The 22,567-nt window shown below is 38.5% G+C and overlaps 1 protein-coding gene across 7 annotated transcripts in view; it reads left to right on the forward strand.

Annotated features, from left to right (window-relative positions):
* TET1 (tet methylcytosine dioxygenase 1) overlaps positions 1–22,567 on the forward strand; it is a 147,173-nt gene that overhangs the window by 38,335 nt on the left and 86,271 nt on the right. For 3 of the 7 annotated variants that reach the window (XM_082714540.1, XM_082714541.1, XM_082714539.1), the window contains one exon: positions 2,731–2,784. In XM_082714540.1, coding sequence (XP_082570666.1) covers positions 2,731–2,784 — 54 coding nt within the window. The other 4 variants (XM_082714543.1, XM_082714545.1, XM_082714542.1 and 1 more) reach the window with 2 other exon arrangements.

Below are 22,567 nucleotides of genomic sequence, written 5' to 3' on the forward strand. Positions count from 1 at the left end.
AAACATTATGCAAAGTGAAATAAGCCAGACACGGAAGGACAGATATCATGTGATACCACTTAGATGCTAGAATAGGTGAATTTATAGCGACAAAAAGCAAAATAAAAAGTAGCGGGGACTAAGAGAAGGCGGATGAGTTACAGTTGAATGGTTAGAGTGTCTGTTTGGGATAATGAAAAGATGCTGGAATTGGTGAGTGGGAATAGTTTTCACATATTGTGAGTGGGGGCGCCTGGGTGGCTCAGTCGCTAAGTGCCTTCAGCTCAGGTCATGATCCCAGGGTCCCAGGATCGAACCTCCTTCAGGCTCCCTGCTCAGTGGGAAGCCTGCTTCTCCCTCTCTGTCTCCCCTAGCTTGTATTCCTTCTCTCATTGTGTCTCTCTCTGTCAAGTAAATAAATAAAAATCTGGAAAAAAGAAAAACATTGTGAATGTACTTAATGCTATTAAACTGTACACTTAAAAATGGTTAAAGTGGCAGATTTTATGTTACATATATTTTATTGCATGTGAACCCACAGACACACACATGTGCACACATATGCGCACACACGGACCTCAAAGAAAAAGAAGCATAGGGCCATTTCTAAGTCTTGCTGTATTAAGTCCTGTTTTTCTACCTTTTTCACGGCTTTGCTTCATTCGCCACAGAGAGTTTCTTAGTGTGGGCTCAGTATCCTCGATGTTGGCCTGATGGACGTGTTTAGGTCAGAATCCACTGGTTTTGCTACAAGGAAGCTTGCTTTTTATATTTGTTGAAAATTTTGAGGGTGGGTAGGTGAGGGAGATGTAGTTTAATGTGGGAAAACAGTGCATGTTGGACTTAACCATGCTAACAAGGAAAGTGTGCTTTTGTGGCAAACCGAAAGGCTAGGAATCCCGAGTGATGAAACACAGGCCTTCCGGCCCTCACTCTGTTCCTGATTTCTGGTTGTGGGAATCTGTTCTGAATCCAACTGCAAGTGGAAAACCCATCTTTGGCTGGGCAGCCAGGGCGGCCCTCCTGCCAATCCCCTAAATGTGTTGTTGAAACTTTGGCCCTGTGAGGATGGAGCTGAGGCTGTCTTCCCAAGATCTGTGCAGCTGTCAAGGTGGCCGTGATGGGACTGTGACTGGCCTCTATACTACATTTTGGCAGTGACCTTGAGACCTGCCAGCTCACAGCAGCTGTCCTGGTTCTTTCTCTCCTGCCAAGGTTGCCTGGCCAGGGGGCTGAGGGGAGGGAGCTAAACTCTGCTGGCTCTGGCATTCTCTGGGGACCGGCAAGTTCCAACTTCAGTGCCCTGCTATCTCAGTGCCTACCACCCACTGGGCGTGGTGACAGTCCAGGTGCCACCTCTGGCTCAGCTCCCAGTCTCCGGGAAGTGGGTGGCCCCAGTGACCCCGGTGGTCCTGTCTGACCATCAGCCGGGTGAGCAGACAGGCTCTGGGGGGTGTGGGAGAGAAGCAGGGACCTGCTTGGCAGCTCCAGGGAGAGATGCTCAGTGACAGTTGATGATCTCCGGAGACTGAGGAGCCATAGATGCGCCTTTTGTCCCAAAGGTATGAGCCCATCTTCTGGACCGGAGGGGTATCTTTAGGAAATGAAGGTCACCAGAGATGTCTGGAGCGAGAGAGAAATCTTTTCTCTCCGGCCACTGAGAGTGGCAAGTGTATTTTGAAAACTCCTCCCCCTCTCCTTGTCCTCATCCTGTCCTTTTCCTTTCAAGTGGCTTCATTAGTATTTTTTAATCCGCCTTTGTCATTGGACATTTATTGACAGAAATCAAATTGCTGTGTTTCTGGGCAAAGCGCCTGCTGCAAAGAGGTGTGGTTCCCGGGGAATGAGACACGCACCAACAGCTGAGCCTACACTGTCCTCACATAACCTCCCTGCCTTAAATATCGCCAATATTTAGCCTTGCCTTATAAAGTAAAAATGCACAATACCTTCCAGAGTTTCAGCAAGCCCAAATGCCCCCCTCAGCTCAGTTATATCTCCTGTATGTTGGAGGCAGAACCGCGCACCCCTCCCCCCGCGCAGACCTGCCCTCGGAGCCGCCAAGAGGTTACTAATCAGGGAGCCTCCGCCATCGATCCGATGGTGGAGACCTGGGGGATTTGTGTGCATTGTTTTTGCTGAAGCCTCCTGTGATTTCGGCGCGACCAGATCCTCTGCAGCGCACTCCATGTCGCAGCTTGTGGCTGCCTGTGTCCTGTGGTGAGAGCGGAGCCGCACAGGAGATCCTTTGTCTAGGAAGGCTAGCAGAGAAGATCACTTTGGAGTTGCTAAGCTCTGCATTGCCATTGGCTGCACTCTTTGTGGGGCTGTTTTTGCAAAAGGCATGCCCAGCACGTCTACAGTGCTGGCAGGCCAGGGCTGCCTTTAAACACCATGATAATAATACCAAAAAGCAGTTTGCAGAACTGTTCCACTGTAGAGGCTTCCTCTGCAGAAGCAAGCAAGATGGCTACCTCGTGGGCTTCGCTGTGAAGAATGCAGAGGCTAATTAAGACAGACTTTAAGGGGAAAAAAGGGTATTTCCCTACTTCATCTTTATGCAAGGCTTTTTTTCAGTGACTTTTAAAGTATACATTTTACATAAGCTCTTTAGGTTCTGTCTAGCAAACATGTTGATGATTTTAAATGGTCTAAGTAGTTTTATAGAGAAATAGCCAAAAATTTTGGGGGGGTGGGAGCTAATTTTTTTTTCTTAAACAGAGGCTCATTTTGCAATTTGATTTTTTTTAGGTTATAAAAGAAAACAAGAGGCCCCAGAGGGAAAAGAAGCCCAAAGTTTTAAAGGTAATCAGTTATTGATTAAATCATATTTAATTTTTTGCCATTTCATATAGTATTTTTCTGTCACTTAGGAGTAAATTTGGAGTACAGTGGATGTGAATTCTCCCGGATTTTCAGTAGATAAATGAATTTTCACTCAACTGAAGTGTTTCTGTCTCTCTCCCTCTCTCTCTTTTTTTGATGTGCTGTATGGTGTACATATTAGCATCCTTTATTTTCAACTCCACACAAGTCTGCAAAAGGAAAAGTTTATATGCAAAGTGTTGTGAATAAAATTTGTTTTTCTTTGTAGATCCTTTTGTAGCATCTGCCTTTGTGGTGTTGCACCAGTGTGTAAACTTAAGCTCTTAAGGAGACACTATTTGAAGTTGACAGCTATGATCCATTGTGATTTTAATAGACCTTCCATTAGATACTATTTTAAAATGTGTGGCTTTGCTTTCCAAAGAGAAAGGTCCTTAGAGGTTTTAGTTCAACTTAAAATATGTAAGCCATCGAGATCAGCCAAATTATCATTGCCTGATCCCAGATTCTCATTGTATCATTTTTAATTTTGGCATTCATAGAGCTGTAGAAATATGCATGTTTTCTTTATTTTCAGTAGTTTGCCTAATGAGTATTTAGCAGTAACCTAATTTGGTTGTAAGCTAACAGTCTGTGATATGAGCTTTGTACAGTATTTAGAAGGGTTAATTTAAAAGCATATGGCACTACTCAAAGTTCAAGGCTAGCTTTAGTTTAGCAAATGGGTGCTTATGTGTTAAAGGTTTCAAGTGGCATATTGCTGTTATAAATGTAAGCAACCTGAGCAAGTAACCTTTTTAATTAAAAAAAACAAAACAAAACCAAAAAACCTTAAGCAATAAAACTGATCTTTAAAATTATATCGTGTATATATAATTAATAACATTTTCACCTAATCTTAGCTTTTCTTTTGCAAATAAAGTTTTAGCACTCAAAGAGGAACAACATGTTGAACTATGGATGTGGCAAATTTTTATGTCATTTGCTTCCCCTGTTGTGTACCTTGAAAATGTTATTGACATGGAGAACCAAACCTTGCATTGCTTTCAAATTTGTCTGACCACCTTGAGTTTCTGTTTCCTGTGTGTACGCGGCCGTTGCCATGTACATTTTCATCAACCAACAAGTATTTGTTTCATATTTACCACACAGCCATCAGTGTTCTAGGCACTGTGAAATGAATGAAATTGCTTGGCACAAATTCTCATTGGGCCTGGACAAATAGAATACTGGTTATTTTCAAGGTAAATTAACCCCTCCTGTTTTTATTCTGGATATTGATCCACTCGCCCCTTTTACTTCCTTCCCCTCCTCCAGCTGTCGAACTGTATCATTAAAAGCCCTGCTTGTATTTCTTAATCTCTTCTTACACTTTCTGTGTTGGGTGTATCCATCTCAGGTGTTTTGTCTTCAGATTTTCAAGTGAGAAATCATGTTAGTGCTGCTGTTAAAATGGCTCTCAAATTTGCAGGGGTTAGGGTGGGGGCAGAGAGAAAGAGTTCAATTGCATGGACAGACTGATCTAGAAGAAGCTTGGTAGCTAAATCATCATCTGCCTTTGCTAGGAAGTGAAATTGGGTTTTGGGGAATACTACTTAATTCTATGTTTATTTTGTTAGTCTGTGGGTGTCCTGTCACCTGAAATAAATTTCAGAAGTAAATATACCGTGTGTTGCTTTTTTGAATTTTGGCAGTGGACTCTGACTTATTTTAAAATAAAGTGCCTGTGAGTGGCTGAATTTCATGTGCCACAGCAATGGAACTGAACTGTTGCTCACTTTCCTCTATAGTTGTCAGTTGTTATACAGGAGTAGGGAAAATGCCCTAAAAGGAAAAAAATAATAATTTTTTCCTCTGATGTTGGCACTTTAAAGTGTTTTCTTTAATTTTCTATTGGTTATAATATATTTCATTCACCAGAGAAAGCTTTGTCTCTTTGTTCCACAGTAGAAATGCTAAAATATGTGTAAAATAGTAGAATATTGTACAACCCTGAAAGAGATGTTATGAAAACTAAATTCACATTTTGGGAGGGAGGGCAGGGGAAGAGTACAACTTTCAGCTTAAGGTTTCATGGGTGAGGACTTAGCCTTCTGCTGGGTGCTACCTGGGGGAGCAGCAATGGGAGGCTACAGGTTACAACTTGGTCTCCTTTCATAATTCTCTCTTTGCCTTAGGCTTTGTGCCAGAGATCTAGTCCACTTCCTTTGACTCTGGCCTCTTAGATCTTCAGATCTGGGTCCCTTGCTCTTTGTTGGGGTGGATGCTGCAGGTATCCTAAGCAAAGATTTTATCTGCATTTTCTGTGAAGAAGTAGTTGGACAGGTGAAGAGTCTGATCAAGGAAATTGGGTGCAGAAGCCAATACTCTGAACCTGGTACTCTGAACCTGCTAACTAAATATTGAATCCAGTTGTGGGGCTAAAATTGCCTGGTATGTCTCATACCTCTCACTTTCAAGCACTCTATTATCTATATCAATAACCTGTATTCATTTTATTATAGTTCAAAATGTAAAAGTGTGGATAGTGACTTCAAATCCCTGACTAGAGAGAGAATTCTCCTGTAGCTGAAATGACAGTTTTCTGTTCAAAGTGCTCAAACTGCCAGAATGGGTATCAAATGATGGGGGTAGGAGGTAAGCGAAGCACAAATTCCTGTCCCCACTGGTCTGGAGGACCATGTTCCTGCTCAAGCCCTATTTATTATCAACTAGAGTTATTTTATATATACGTGGCAGCTTATTGGCTGGGCTGTAATTGTCTCTTTGACTCTTGAGTAAGGTAAAAGTGGAAATAATTTCAGGTTTTGATTCATAAAATCGGACTTGTGAGTGGCATGATTTTGGAACTCCACTTGGCAGAAATATTTATGTAAATATAATCTCTACTTGGTGTGTCAGGGTAAGAGGATATATCCCCTTAAGAGAATGTCGATTTTAAGGTAATATACTTTCGTTAGGTCATCAGTCATTGTCCCTGGAAAAAAATTAGATTGCGTGGTCATTTGGGGGTATCGAGGGGAATTTAATAAAGGAATTGTTCAAAAGACGTGGGCAGGGATAAGGGCGAAATGAGGGATGGCAAAGCATCCCAAGACTAGTGACTGCAGAGCTTTCTCTCCGTTCTTAGACCTGAAGGGGCCAAGAAGTGGAAGCAGAAACCCAGATAGAAACAGTAGTTGGAACTGAAGAGATGGAGGAGGGGTTTTTATTGCAGCCTTTCATACTAGGATGTTTCTGGGGGTTGAGGGATGCAAATAAATACCCTGCCCTCCAGTTTTCTGCTGCTTTCATTCGTGGATCTGATCAGAAGCCAAAAGGAACCAGTCTGCCATCAGTTGAGTGTGGACCAAGAGGGGCCGACAGAACATATTCAGCATCACTAGCATCACTAGCAACTGCAGGGACAGGTTAGGATGATGGGTTCAAAAACGGTACCAGAACAATATAACAATATAACAATAGGGTAACATTACACAAGCCTGGGTGAAGTGTATGTAAGAAACTCTATACTGTGTTTGCAACTTATCTGTAAATCTAAAATCATTTTTTAAAAAAGATTTTATTTATTGGGGCACCCGGTGGCTCAGTCATTGGGCGTCTTCCTTCGGCTCAGGTCATGATCCCAGGGTCCTGGGATTGAGCCCCGAATCGGGCACCTGGCTAAGCGGAAAGCCTGCTTCTCCCTCTCCCACTCCCTCTGCTTGTGTTCCCTCTCTTGCTGTGTTTCTCTCTGTCAAATGAATAAAATAAAAGAATTTTTTTAAAAAGATTTTATTATTTTATTTAACAGAGAGAGCAAGAGAGCATAAGCAGGGGAATTAGTAGAGGAAAAGGGAGAAGCACGCTCCCCGCCCAGTAGGGAGCCCAATGAGGGAGTCGATCCCAGGACCCTGGGATCAACACCATGCCGAAAGCAGACGCTTAACCATCTGAGCCACCCAGGCGCCCCTAAAATCATTTCAAAATAAAAAGTGTGGGCATCTGTGAGCGGGAACCATATTTATACCTTCTATAATTAGAGACACTCTTTCGAGGGCAGTAAGGGAATATTTTCTAGCTATTAGGTTATAAAATATAATCAGAGTCGCAATTGGAAGGACCGAGTGAACAAATATAAAGAAATGGCAGTAGATATTAAACCAGGAAACGGTCTACAGATGATTTAGAAAAGAAAAAATGAAAGCTAAGTGATCTTCCTGCTAGCTTCTACACTGGCAGCCCAGCTCTTCACTGTTTCCTTCCTTCCTTGATGATGCTGATAAAGGAGAGAACAAGTACTGCTGGGAGCTGATGGGGGACATTGACATACCTAAATAGATTTTTTAAATATTTTATTTATTTATTTTTCAGAGGAAGAAAGATAGCACATGCAGGGGGAGTGGCAGGCAGAGGGAGAAGCGGGCTCCCTGCTTAGGAGTTTGATCCTAGAACCCTGGGATTATGAAAAGCCGAAGGCAGTTGCTTCAGCAACTGAGCCATCCCTACTTAAATATTTTTTGAAAACTGTTTTAAAAGGAGAATCAAATCATAAATAAATCATATTCATATATGGTCTTGATTTGCATGACATAGTGACATTCAAAATATTTAGTACCATCATTGCCTGGCATATAGTAAATGCTCAGTAAGCTCAGTTTCCTGAACAACATTGAATAATTTCTCCTTTTTTTTAGCCATATACTAAATGCTGTGGCTACAATGGTGTGTAAGACCAAAATGATTTCTGCCCTCATGGAGATTAACTTTGCTTAGGAAAAGCAGGCAAAAATTAAAGACAAATGAATAAATTACAAATTGTGGCATATGCTTTGAAGGAAACAAAAAAATTACCAAGCTGGGGAAGTTTACCTCATATATTTGTGAGCTGTTCCCTTCATTTTTAAATTCTTATGCATTCTGGCGCTGATTTAAAAGTACCAAATTAGATACAATTGAGTTATCTTGTTTATTTTTAAAACCCATTAAGCTAGGAGAAGTGGAAGTGTGAACAGTTACTAAACATTTTTCTCTGCACACTTATCTACAACATTGTTTCAGTTAGTAAAAAATCATTGGTAAATGATAAACTTTTCTTAACTGTAGTTATAATGTAACATTCTATGACATAGTAACATGTTGCAAATTTAAGGGCCTGATCAAATACTGAGCTTGACCATTGTTCAGGCCAAAAAGCATGCCATTTTTATAGTCTTTTACAGTCAAATGCAGTGAATCCGAGACTTCTGAGTATAATGGGCTCATAGGGAAAAATTCAGAGTGGGTGGTGAGAGTATCCAGAAAGCAAGACCAGCTTTAAAAAACAAACAAACAAACAAACAAACAAAAAACCCCAGAACAAAAGGCATATACATTCAAAGAAGATAATCTCAGAATTTAGGACAGTTATATAAATTTAGTTATTTAGTTTTATGATTCAACACATGGTCCTTATTTTCCTCGTTATGTCATAAACTGGCAAAAATTGTCAAAGATGTGTGCTCATGCATCAGTGTTTAGTCACATGATCAAAGGCACGCATGGGGTTTCTGGTTTGCATACCCAGAAACTGTAATACAGCACTTTGCCCAGAAATGATCAGACAGATTTCAGGGCTAGGTTCTCACTAAGCCAGCTCATACACAGTCAAATCATTCAATTATTGGAGCACGTACATTTCCAGTGACTCAAGACCCATGTTCATTCTGTAATTTCTAGGAATGATCCCAGAGAATCAGTGAATAAAAGCCAACTGGGGTGAATGGGTGTGAGGAAAATTTCATTCAAGCTACCCAAAAAAAAAAAAAAAAAAATCTGTTGAATTCTTCATAGCTAAGAAAAGAATATATACCTTGTGTCTTGAATACTTAAACTCATTTGAAACTTGTTTGTGTTTCATAGTGCTGGACTAGAATTTTGTGTGTGTGTGTGTGTGTGTGTGTGTGTGTGTGTGTGTGTGTTTTAGAATGTATTTTTAAGAGTCCGAGAAAACGCTCAAAATAAATGTTAATAATTTTTTGTTGAAACCGTAACTAGTATTTTAATTCATTTTCAGGTAATTCAATTAATGTAATAATTGAATGTCTTTCAGTGTCCAAAATGTTATAGAACTAACATTTTTAAAGATCTGATCATAAAATTTACCTACCACAGAGCTGATGCAAGAAAATGAAGATTATAGAATCTGTTGTTTTAAATACTACCTGTTTGAGTCCTTTTTGAACTAATAGCAGGACTTTCTGCATGTGACAGGTTTTAAGAGAGGAGATGCTATAGTTTTATCATGTATGTTTAAAATTTACTGATGTCATATGAGTTTGATTAAAGTACATGTTCTTTTCATGGTTCTAAGGAACCAGATGTTAAACAGTAAACTTATTATAGGAACTTACTTATTTTAAAGAACTAAATTATTTAAGTATTATATGGAATATGTGCTTAATTTTAAATATAGTACACACATAAACATATAAGTTAATATATGTTAATATATAACACGTAAGACAGGATTACTATAGAGTTAAATTAATTATTTAATACATGTAAAGTGGTTAGGACAGCTTGGTATGTAATAATTTCTCAATTAGTGTATTATTATATCTAAAGGTCTCATATGTGTTACTAAAAATATTAAGTGAACCTTTCAGAAAATGTGTATTTTCTTAGCAGTACATTCACTTAATTACTTTATTTGAAAACTATAAACCTATATTCCAGAAAGCCTTTTCTTTCCTTTAAAAATTCCACTTAGCTTTTTGTAATGAGGAATATAAGAAATAAGACCTCAAACCTTGAAAGTCCTATATTTCTCTTTCTCCTTTTATTTTTAAATATTTTATAGAGATGCCTGGGTTGCCCAGTTGGTCGGGCGCCTGACTCTTGATTTGACTCAGGTCATGATGTCAAGGTTGTGAGAAAAGCTTGAATCGAGCTCTGTGATGGGCATAGAGTCTGCTTAAGATTCTCTCTGTCTGTCTGTCTCTCTATGTATGTCTCACAATTAATGGTTGGTTTGAATTGTAGAACTCAAGATACAAAGACAAAGGTAAGATGGACATGAACACATCCATCCAAAACAGAATACAAGTTTTAGGGATGTTTTTAGGTTATGTATCTTAAGCTTGTTTTCTTCCAGATAAGAATTACTTAATAAAGTTCTCACTAGGGGCGCCTGGGTGGCTCAGTGGGTTAAGCCGCTGCCTTCGGCTCAGGTCGTGATCTTGGGGTCCTGGGATCGAGTCCCGCATCGGGTTCTCTGCTCAGCGGGGAGCCTGCTTCCTCCTCTCTCTCTCTGCCTGCCTCTCTGCCTATTTGTGATCTCTCTCTGTCAAATAAATAATAAATCTTAAAAAAAAAAAAAGTTCTCACTAAATTATCAAAAAAATTATCTTAAGGGGCGCCTGGGTGGCTCAGGCGTCTGCCTTCAGCTCTGATCATGGCCCCGCATCTGGCTCCCTGCTCAGTGGGAAGCCTGCTAGATTCTTCTACTCCCCACCCCCTATCCGCCCCCCCCATCCCCACCACCGTTTGTGTTCCTCTCTTGCCGTCGCTCTCTCTCTCTGTCAAATAAATAAAATCTTTTTAAAAAATTATCTTAAATATCTGAAGGCATTTTTTTATCTTAGAAATGTTTTCACTTAATATCTTACATACTCATTTCACTTAAAAAATTATCTGATAACTTTATTTCAATTTTTGAAATAAGCTTAAAGTTTAGACAAAACTTCCTACTTAAAAAAATAGGGAAAATATATCTGCAAATTTCTGAGCACTTAAATTATGATACTATAAATATCTGATGTTGTTAATTACTTTTCATTTTTTTAATTTTGAACTTTATATCTCCTATTGTATCAGCAGTACCCAAAGGAAGGTGGATGACCCTTAATGTCACATAGTTCTGGGTTAAGCCATGTTTCATCTATTTACTATATTACCTAAGGAAGTTTAACTAATGTCTGAGACCTATTTTCCATATCTGTAAAAGGGGAACAGTAACTAATCTACAGTGTTGTTTGAATACTTGGATAATTTTTAATTTACTTAATTTATCTCATTTATAGTGTATATTTAATAAATGATAGCTTATACCATCATTATTGTTTTTGTTGGGATTGTTAATATAAAATCCTTTGTAGAATATTAATGTGTTTAGATTTTGAGTTCTCAACTTCTTTTAAAAGATTTTATTTATTATTTGAGAGAGAGCAAGAGAGTAGGAACAGGGGGGGAGAGGGAGAAGCAGGCTCCCCACTGAGCGGGGAGCACATGAGAGGCTCAATTCTAGGACCCTGGGATCTTGATCTGGGCTGAAGGCAGACGCTTAACTGTCTGAGCAACCCAAGTATCCCTAGTTGTTGTTGTTGTTGTTCTTCTTCTTCTTTTAAGATTTTTATTTATTTATTTGAGAGAAGAGAGAGAGCACACAAGCAGGGGCAGCTGCCAGTAGAGGAGAAGCAGGCTCCCCACTGAGCAGGGAGCCCTAAGTGGGGCTCTATCCCAGGACTCCGAGATCATGACCTGAGCCCAAGGCTCGTGCTTAACCGACTGAGCCACCCAGGGACCCCCTCATTTTTAAAACTAGATTGTAAAGCTTTTTGTTCAGAGCAGCGGTCACTTTGTGTTCTGCATAGTGTCCTGGGCTTATAATTCAATAAATGTTAGTTAAGTGGATGATTAAATTAATACATATCATGGCTTGATTTCAGTTAGTTGGGTCGGAACTGTAGAAATTACTATGCTGACATGTTGGTGTACAAGAGAAACTGTTTTCTGAAAGCATCTGGCCAGGCCTGAGTAGTCTGTGAAATTAATTGCTATGGAAATCAGGATATATCTCTAATAATTTTAAACTAGTTGGATTAATTTTTCTCTAAATTTTACTTGAAAAAGCTAAATTTACAGAGACATTGAAAGAATAATACATTAAACTTCTGTATTCCTTTATATCCTTTTTTTTTCCTGGACCATGTGACATTTTTTTTTTTTTTAAAGATTCATTTATCCATTTGACAGACAGAGAACACAAGTAGGCAGAGAGGCAGACAGAGAGAGAGGAGGAAGCAGACTCCCCGCTGAGCAGAGAGCCCGATGCGGGGCTCGATCCCAGGACCCTGGGATCATGACCTGAACCGAAAGCAGAGGCTTTAACCCACTGAGCCACCCAGGTGCCCCACCATGTGACATTTTACCTGTAAATACTTAAGCATGTGTCTTCTGAGAAAAGATTATTCTATGTAACCATGATACAATTATTACACTAAAAAAGTTTAATATTGACTCAGTCTAACCTAAAATCCTGTCCATTGAAAAATATTTTCAGTTGTCCTCCCAACCCCCTAAAAATCCTTTGCAGCTGTTTTCCTCCTGACTTAGCATCCAGTCTTAGATCACATCTTGCATTGGGTTCTGTCTCTCTGATTACCTGGCTTTTCTACCATTTTGTTTGTTGTGTGTGTTTTTCTTTTTTTTTTTTTAAAGATTTTATTTATTTATTTGACAGAGAGAAATCACAAGTAGATGGAGAGGCAGGCAGAGAGAGAGAGAGAGAGAGGGAAGCAGGCTCCCTGCTGAGCAGAGAGCCCGATGCGGGACTCGATCCCAGGACCCTGAGATCATGACCTGAGCCGAAGGCAGCGGCTTAACCCACTGAGCCACCCAGGCGCCCCTGTGTGTGTTTTTCTTGACTCATGAGTTTGAATACTGCTTTTCTTTTCTGACATTCTTCTTTTTTTTTTTTAAGATTTTATTTATTTGTTTATTATTTGACAGAGAGAGGGAGAGGGAGAGAGCGAGCAAGCACAAGGAGCAGAGTGGCAGAGGGAGGAGAAGCAGGCTCTTCACTGAGTAGGGAACCCCGGCATTGGGCTCAGTCCGAGGACCCCGAATCATGACAAGAGCTGAAGGCAGATGCTTAACGGACTGAATGACCCAGGCGCCCCTCTTTACTTACATTCTTATAAAAATCTTTCAGTTTGACCGTCGAGAAGTCTGGGTAAATGGCAGAAAATTTCAGATTTTGGGTAGATTGTCCAGTTCACATTTAGCTTTTGGAGACTGTCCAATGATTACTGGATTGGATCCTAAATTTCTAATTAAAGGAGGTAAGCAGATTGAAAAAAAAAATTAGTGTAAATTCAGAGATTAAATTGCTCTTTTGCATCTACACCTGGTAGTAGCAGGGAATGGATGAGAAAGGGATAGCTTAGTTATTGGTTCACTAAAATAAGGAAATAAAAAAGTGAAGTAGGAATATTTATAGGGCTATGGGGAAGGACTTACAAATGTATTATTGGCTTGAAGTAAAGGTTTTGATGAACCTTATAAAAATCTGAAGTTTATTTGACTCAGATAAATAGAAGGTATTTCAAAATGTTAATTTTATCGCTCCACCCATGAAATCTAGTTTACTTAATGGCTGGTGTAAAATCACCACAGGTTAGAACATTTCATCAGAAATGTAATCCAGCTGTCCAGGGTTTATTTAAAGCCTCTGATATTTGATCTCTTCACTAAAACAAGTTTGAACCATCAGAAAGTTGAGTTACCTGGGCCACATTGCCTAAGATCCCATATGCATTAGGACACATGATACAGTTATAGGGGGCCTGACATCAGCTCACTATAATTTCTAACAAAAATGGACTGTGAGGATTAATTTACAGGCTGCCCATGGTCAGAAAGAAAAAGACAATATAAATAATGTTTTCCAACTTGACTTTTCATTCAGAATACTCAGACTTGTAGGGCAGCAGTGGAAGGTGCTCAACTTTGAAATGAGAAAGCAGCCGGTCTACCCCCTACTTTTTTGTGAACTTCATTAAAATTTAAAAAATATTTTTGAACTACAGAAAAGCTATGAGTAGTACAGAGTAGTCCCATATACCCCTCAGCGAGTTTTCCCAAATGTTAACATTTTTATCTTGTTTGCTTTCTCTCTCTCCACATAGATAGATCCCGGCGAATTCTTTAGTGTAACTTTCAAATGTGATGTCTCTTCATCCTAAATACTAAAATATACATTTCTTTCAAACAGGGACCTCTTCTTACATAGTTATGTTACAAAGGTCAAAGTCAGTAAATTAACATTGATATAATAACTAGCAATAACTAATTTACTGATCAGATTTCACCATTGTCCTTAATAATGTGATATCAAAAGATAATCTCAGATCCTGCATTGCATTCAGTAGTTCTCTTTTTTTTTAAAAGATTTTATTTATTTATTTGACAGCGATCACAAGTAGGCAGAGGCAGACAGAGAGAAAGGAGAAAGCAGGCTCCCTGCTGAGCAGAGAGCCCGATGTAGGGCTCCATCCCAGGACCCTGGAATCATGACCTGAGCTGAAAGCGAGAGACTTTAACCCACTGAGCCACCCAGGCACCCCAGTTCTCTCTTTTTTAAATTAAAGGTATTGTTTTATTTTGCATAGCTTTATGATTACTTAAATACATATATACATACATATACATATATACATATGTATATACAGTATACATAGATAGTCATATATATGTCAGTTACTTAAATACATATATACATACATATACATATATACATATGTATATACAGTATACATAGATAGTCATATATATGTCACTCCCCAAGGTGACACTAGTTGAAGTTCAGAATTTTATATCTATTAAAGAAATTGAAACTCCTAAAAATCCTTTCCTCAAAAAAGTAGAGTTTGTATAATTTTATTAGTGAATTTTTCTAAATAGGTCAAAAGCAAAATAGCATTTTTATAAGCATTTTTCTTGAGAAAGGAACACTAATACTTTTAAGAAGTCAGCGTAGTTTTTACTCCAAATCATAACAAGAATATTACAGAAAGGAAAATTACAAGTTAATCTCTTTCTGTATCTGAACATGGATGCATACAGCCTAAACAAAGTATTTCAGATAAATTTTAGCAGTATATGAAGAGGATAATATATTGTGACCAACTGGGTCCTAGTGTAGTAATGCAAGGTTGGTTTATTATTCAAAGTTGGTCCTAGTGTAGTAATGCAAGGTTGGTTTAGTATTCAAAGCAGTCATTGCATCTTACCTCATTAAAAGAATAAAGGAGATAACGTGGGGGACCTGGGTGGCTCAGTCTTTGCTCAGGGCATGATCCCAAGGTTCTGGGATTGAGCCCTGCATCAAACTCCCTGCTCAGCCTGCAGCCTGCGTCTCCCTCCCCACATCCCTTCCCACGTTCCCCCCTCACTATCTCTCTCTCTCTCTCTGTCAAATAAATAAATAAAATCATTAAAAAATAAAAAATAAAGGGGAGAACTCAAATGCTTATCTCAGTAGATGAAGGGGAAGCATCTGATAGATTTCAGCCTACATTTAAAACTGTTCAAAAATACAGAAAATTTTAGTAGAATGGAACTGTACTTAATTTGATTATATTTTGTTTAAAAACATTTAGAGCAGCCATTTTTTGGTAATGGTTATATATTAAATTTTATCCTGAGGCTGGGAAAATTAAAAGGCTGTCTCCCAAGACTAAGTGTATTCAATACTATATTTGAGTTATAAGCCATTGCAATAAGCTAAGAGACAAAAGATAGAGGCAGTATAAAGGAATAAATAAACTGAGGAATATGACATAATATATAGAAAATCCAAAAGAATCTACAGATTCTATTTTTAAAAAAACCAAGTAGTTTAATCAAAGTTTTTTAAAAACTGAAGCAATAAATTTATTTTTAAAAATTTTTATTTATGTATTTTTAAAGATTGTATTTATTTATTTGAGAGAGAGAGAGAGAGAGAAAACACGAGGTGGGGAGGGTCAAGAGGGAGAAGCCCAGGGAGCCTGCAGCAGGACTTGATCCTGGGACTCCAAGCTCATGACTGGAGCAGAATGTAGTGGCTTAACCAATTGAGCCACCCAGGCACCCTATTTTTTGTTGTTGTTTTGTTTTGTTTTTTAGGTTAGCATATTTTATTCGGAAACATTTAAATTAATTAATTAATAAAGTAATTAAAAAGAAGATTTTATTTATTTATTTATTTGACAGATTACAAATAGGCAGGGAGGCGGGTGGGGGGGTAGGAAGCAGGCTCCTCGCTGAGCAGAGAGCCCATGTGGGGCTCGATCCCAGGACCCTGGGACCACAACCTGAACCAAAGGCAGAGGCTTTAACCCACTGAGCCACCCAGGCGCCCTGAAAATTTTTTAATTTAAATTAATTAACATATGATGTATTAGTTTCAGAGGTAGAGCACAGTGATTCATCGGTCTTATGTAACACCCAGTGCTCATTACATTGAGTGTCCTCTTTAATGTCCATCACCCAGTTACTCCATCTGCCTACCCCCTGCCCTCCAGCAACCCTCAGTTTGTTTCCTGTGATTAAGAAGAATCTCTTATGGTTTGTCTCCCTCTCTGATTTCATAATTTCCTTTTTTTTCCTCTCTTCCTCTATAGGATCCTCTATTTTGTTTCTTAAATTCCACATCAGAGTGAGATCATATAATTGTCTTTCTCTGAGTTCTCTCTTTAATCTTGCCAGTCTGATGTTTTCAAAGAATGCAGGTCAGTTATTTTTGTAGAATGTCACTTAATTTGGGTTTATTCAATGTTTACTCATGATTAGATTCAGGTTATGTATTTTTAACAAGAATGCCGCAGAAGTGAGTTTGTGTTCTTCTCAGTGGATCTTACCTGGAGGCACATGATACCAGTTTGTTCCATTACTATGATCTTAACATTGATCACTTGATTAAGGTGGTATCTGCCAGGTTATAATTTATTCTTACCTTTTGTAATTTACTATAGTGAGGTACTCTAGGACTGTGTAAATATTCTGTTTCTTCTCATTGATCTTTAGAATCCATTCATGATTCTTTTTTTATTTTATTTTATTTATTTATTTGATATAGAGAGATCACAAGTAGGCAGAGAGGCAGGCAGAGAGAGAGGAGGAAGCAGGCTCCCTGCTGAGCAGAGAGCCCGATGCGGGACTCGATCCCAGGACCCTGAGATCATGACCTGAGCCGAATGCAGCGGCTTAACCCACTGAGCCACCCAGGCGCCCTCCATTCATGATTCTTTTTTTTTTTTTTTTTAAGATTTTATTTATTTATTTGACAGACAGAGATCACAGGTAGGCAGAGAGGCAAGCAGAGAGAGAGGAGGAAGCAGGCTCCCTGCTGAGCAGAGAGCCCGATGCGGGGTTCGATCCCAGGACCCTGGGATCATGACCTGAGCCGAAGGCAGAGGCTTTAACCTACTGAGCCACCCAGGCGCCCCTCCATTCATGATTCTTGTCTGAATGAAATGTTATTATAATGTACTCAATTTTTAATCTAAACATTGTTTTTTATTTTATTACCTTTAAAGCTCCTTGACTTTTGGAGGGGGGGCATAAAAAAGTTGATCTTAAAAACTTTTAAGTTCTAAAGATTAAATGAATAAAATATTTTAATAGTAATGAAAAATGCCTTTGGCTGTATTTAATGCACATTGTAAGCAAATGGTTAATTTTGGTTAAGAATGTTGGATTCAGGCTACTGTGTGGTAAGATATCAGGATGATGATATCAGGATGAAGATATCAGGATGATGAGTCTAACTAGGCAAAGAATTTCAAGGGAATGTGACGGAGACCTCATTCCTTCTTTATCTTGCCCTTTCCATGTCTTATCTTCCACACAAACACACAGTCTTACCAAGAACTTAATACAAAAGAAAGAAGCCCAACTCAGAAACTCACAGAGACAAAGTAAAATAGGAGATAATCAACCAGTGATAACCTACTGCCTCAATCAAGGACCCAATAGCTTTAAGAAAAAAGAATTGTTTATGAACCAGATAAGAAACCAATTACATTGAAGATTTCTTCAGAATATATATAAGAAACAACACTCACAAAATCACCTCTGGTGGAGTTAATAAGTTATAATAATCACAAAAGTATGCCATAATCCTATCTACAGTTAGTGATCTGATGGAAACATCAAAGTGTAGTCTAGATTATGTTAAAAAATAAAATGCAAAGACAAGTGTGATTTTTAAAATTCAGTAAACTCATTTAAAAATATTTTGAAATTCCCAAAAAAAGAACAAGCTGGAAAGAAATTCCAACAGAAATGTGAAAAATGAGTTGTCTTATACTCATTGTCCAGCCCTTCTTTTTAGCTTCTTTACTGTCACATGGAGAGGTACATACTCTTAATAGTTTTGTGGGTATTTTCCAGATATATATATTTACAGTTCCATAAATGTCATGTATATATACAGATGGATATATACAGCAGGCTCCATGCTGAGCAGAGAACCTGATGTGGGGCTCCATCCCAGGACCCTGAGATCATGACCCGAGCTGAAGACAGAGGCTTAACCCACTGAGCCACCCAGATGCCCCTGGTATTATTTTTTGAAATATATTTGATATACATTGAAATACTCAAATTTTATATGTGCTATTGAACCAGTTATGATGAATACATAGACACCAATCCTATCTGTCACCACAGCAAGTTCTCCTATGATTCTTCCTTATATTACCCTCCCTCCACCCCAGCAACTACTGATCTGTTTTCTGTCATCATAGGTTAGTTTCTTTTTCATATGAAATTATATAGAATAAATTGGCTTCTTTCACTCAGTACTCGGTAGGTAGATTTGAACATCCTTAGTTTTTTGTTTTTTATTTTTATTTATTTATTTTTTTAAAGATTTTATTTATTTATTTGACAGAGATTACAAGTAGGCAGAGAGAGGGGAGGAAGCATGTTCATGCTGAGCAGAGAGCCCGATGCGGGGCTCCATCCCAGGACCCTGAGACCATGACCCGAGCTGAAGGCAGAGGCTTTAACCCACTGAGCCACCCAGGCGCCCCTGTTTTTTATTTTTAAAACAGCTTCATTGAGATAAAATTCATACACCACACAATTCACTCATTGAAAGTGTACAATTTAGTGGGTTTTAGTATATTTACAGTTGTACAAGGACTACCATAGTCAGTTTTAGAAGATTTTCGTTATCCCAGAGAGTAACCCGGTTCCCCTTAGCTGACACCTCCTTACCTTTCCATTCTGTCCAGCCGTGAGCAACCGGTAACTTACCCTCTATCTCAGTGGGTTTGCCTGTTCGAGACATTTCGTATAAATAAAAAAATAAATATAATCATGCAATACACAGTACTCTGTGACTGGTTTCTTTCATTTGGCATAATATTTTCAAGGTTTATCCTTGTAGTATGTATCAGTACTTAATTCCTTCTTTCCTTCCTTAAGAATATTGCATTGTCTGTACATGGCACACTTTATTTATCCAGTCACCATTTGGTGGCCATTTGGGTTCATTTCCACTTTTTGGCTATTATGAGTAATGATGCTATGGTCATTCATATGTAAGTTTTCATGTGGGGCATATGTTTTCATTTCTCTCGGGGATAGACCTACAGGTAGAACTGCTGAGTTGTATGTTAACATTATGATTAACTTTTAGAAAAATGGCCAAACATTGCTCAAACAGCTGCCCCATTTTACGTTCTCACTAGAATTGTGTGAGAGATCCAATTTTTCTACATTTTGGCTGACACTCATTATTCTATGTCTTTTTTATTTTAGCCCTCCCAGTGGGTAGGCGAAGTGGTATCTCACATGGTTAATAATAGTAAGCATCTCTTTATGTGCTTATTAGGAATTTGTGTGTCTTCCTTGGAGAACTATATCTTCATGTTCTAGTGAGTTATTTGACTTATAATTGTATGTGTATATTCTATATTCAAAAACCTTATCAAGGTGTAAGGTTTGAAAATATTTTACCTCAATCAATAGGTTATCTTTTTCATGATATGTCTTTTGAAGCACAATAGTACTTTTATTTTTTAAAGATTTTATCTATTTATTTGAGAGAGAGAATGAGAAAGAGAGAGAGAGAGCACAAATGGTGGGAGGGGCAGAGGGAAAGGGAGAAGCAGATTCCTCATGGAGCAGGGAGCCCAATGCAGGGCTTAATCCCAGGACCCTGGGATCATGACTTGAGACGAAGGTAGTGGCTTAATCAACTAAGCCACCCAGGCACCCTGAAGCACAACAATTCTTAATTTTGACAGTGTTCAGTTTATCTGTTTTTTGTTGTTGTTATTGCTTGTGCTTTTGTTATCATATCTAAGGAACCATTGCCTAATCCAAGTTTACAAATATACACAAGTTTTTTTCAAAGAGATCCTTAGTTTAGCTTTTACTTTAAAATCTTTGATTCATTTTAAGTTGATTTTTATATATGTAGTGATGCAGGGTCCCACTTAATTCCTTTGTAAATGGATGTGCAATTGTCCCAACACCATTTATTGAAAAGATTATTTTCCCATTGAATTGTCTTGGAAGTCATCACATTTGTTAGTTTCATACATGCTGTTGTGTGTATCAGTACTTTGTTTCTTTTTATTGCTGAATAGTATTCCTTTGTAAGAATATACCACACTTTATTTATTCTCTCATTGATGGACATTTTGATTATTTCCAGTTTGGAGTTTTAACGAGCAAATGTTTTCATTTCTCTAAGGGAGTTGAATTACTAAGTCATAGGGCAGGTGTATGTTTAGTATTTTAAAAATCCGCCAAATGATTTTCTGAAGTGAAGGTGTCATTTTATACTCACACTGTGATTATGAGAATTCTTAGTTGCTTTACATCTTATCCAACATTTGGTTTGGCACCTTTAAAATTTAGTCATACTAATGATAGCTGCATTCTTATGTTACCCATCATACGGCTCTATAATAACTATATTTTTGAACACTATTCTGTACGTTACCTAAAAACAGTAACATTATTAAATTACATTAATATTTTGGGAAAAACCTATCATCTAGGAGAATTAATTCACTCCTAGTTTTTCCTCATTATAGTTATTATTAAAATAAGCATACTTGGCTAAACACAGATTTTTAAAGGTCTATGATCCAGGGCGCTTGGGTGGCTCAGTCGCTTAATCGGCTGCCTTTGGCTCAGGTCATGATCCCAGGGTCTTGGGATCAAGCTCTGCATCGGGCTCTCTGCTCAGTGGAGAGCCTGCCCCTCTCTATCCCTCTGCCTGCCTCTCTGCCTACTTATGATCTCTGTCTGTCAAATAAATAAATAAAATCTTTAAAAAAATAAATAAAGGTATATGATCCATGCACCTGTCATATAATATTGAAGATGTCATAACAGTATGAAGAAAAATAGTAAAAATGCAGGGCAAAAAAAAAAAATGCACAGTGCAGTGGGTTTTTAAAAATTATTACTATTCTTTTTTTTTTTTAAGATTTTATTTATTTATTTGACAGAGAGAGATCACAAGCAGGCAGACAGGCAGGCAAAGAGAGGGAGAGGAGGAAGCAGGCTCCCTGCAGAGCAGAGAGCCCAATGCGGGACTCGATCCCAGGACCCTGAGATCATGACCCAAGTCGAAGGCAGTGGCCCAACCCACTGAGCCACCCAGGCGCCCCTAAAAATTATTACTATTCTAAGCACTGGTGGTGAACTTTGGTAATTCTTCTATAGAGGAAGCAGGACCTATCTTGCATTTTTGCCATTTGCCTTTAATCTTTGGATTAAAGCAATAATAAAACATCCAAAAGAGGAATTGAAGTTCAGGATGTTTGATGATAGTGTACAAAATTTTGCTCATAGTTGGTCCAAAAGTGTTCACAATTCTACTTAAGATAGATGGCATCCCATAATAATGACAGTACTTGGAAATTAGAGCACCTACATAATATCAGTGATGTTTATGGTGGCATGGAGAATGAAGGAGTTGTCTGAAGTTTAAAATAAACAAGAAAACTTCCTAAGTGGTCAACATCACCAAAGAAATATAAACATCGGAAAAATAGTTTTTCAATGATCAGTCTCTAAAATCGTTTGAAAATGTGCATTAAGGGGCACCTGGATGGCTCAATCGGTTAGGTGTCTGGGTCCTGGGATCAAGCCCCGCGTCGGGCTCCCTGCTCAGGGGGGAACCTGCTTCCCCCTCTGCTTGCTGCTCTTCTTTCTCTCAAATAAATAAATACAAAATCCTTAAAAATAAAAGAAAGAAAGAAAATGTGCATTAAGATTCTGTTTTTGTTTTTCTCTATATGTGAATTTGGAAACGGAAAAGGATGAGATTAGCAAATATGAGAATTAGAGTTAAAATGGGACACTTAGCACTCTGGAAAAAATAAATTGGTACTATCTTTCTGGAGAGCAGTCTGGCTTAGAGTCTTGAACGTATGCATGCTGGGGCACCTGGCTGGCTCAGTCGGTTAAGTGTCGTAACAGGGTCCTGGGATAGAGCCCTACATCGGGCTCCCTACGAAGTGGGGAGCCGGCTTCTTCCCCCACCTCTGCTGCTCCCCCTGCTTGTGCTCTCTCACTCTCTCGCTGTCAAATGAATAAATAAAATCTTGAAAAAAAAAAGTAACCTACATCAGTCTTAAAAATGAGAGAATTATCTATATATTTTTAAATGATTTTATATATTGATTTGATATAGAGAGCAAGAGCAGGGGAGGAGACAGAGGGAGAAGCAGGCTCCCTGCTGAGCAGGGAGCCTGATGGCGGAACTCAATCCAAGTACCCCAGCATCATGACCTGTTCCAAAGGCAGACATTGAGCTACCCAGGCACCCCTGTATCTACATTTTTTAATTGAATAAAATAGGTTACAATATGACATGGTATAGATTTCACTTTTGTTCTAAAATACAGTGCATCAAATATAATATACATGAGAAGGGATCTGGGAGACTACATATTAGTTTCCCCTGAGCAAATGATTTGTAGTCTTTCTTATAATTTTCCTTGTC

The sequence above is a fragment of the Mustela nivalis genome (genome assembly GCF_964662115.1).
Source record: "Mustela nivalis genome assembly, chromosome: 2".
NCBI classification, from domain to species: domain Eukaryota; kingdom Metazoa; phylum Chordata; class Mammalia; order Carnivora; family Mustelidae; genus Mustela; species Mustela nivalis.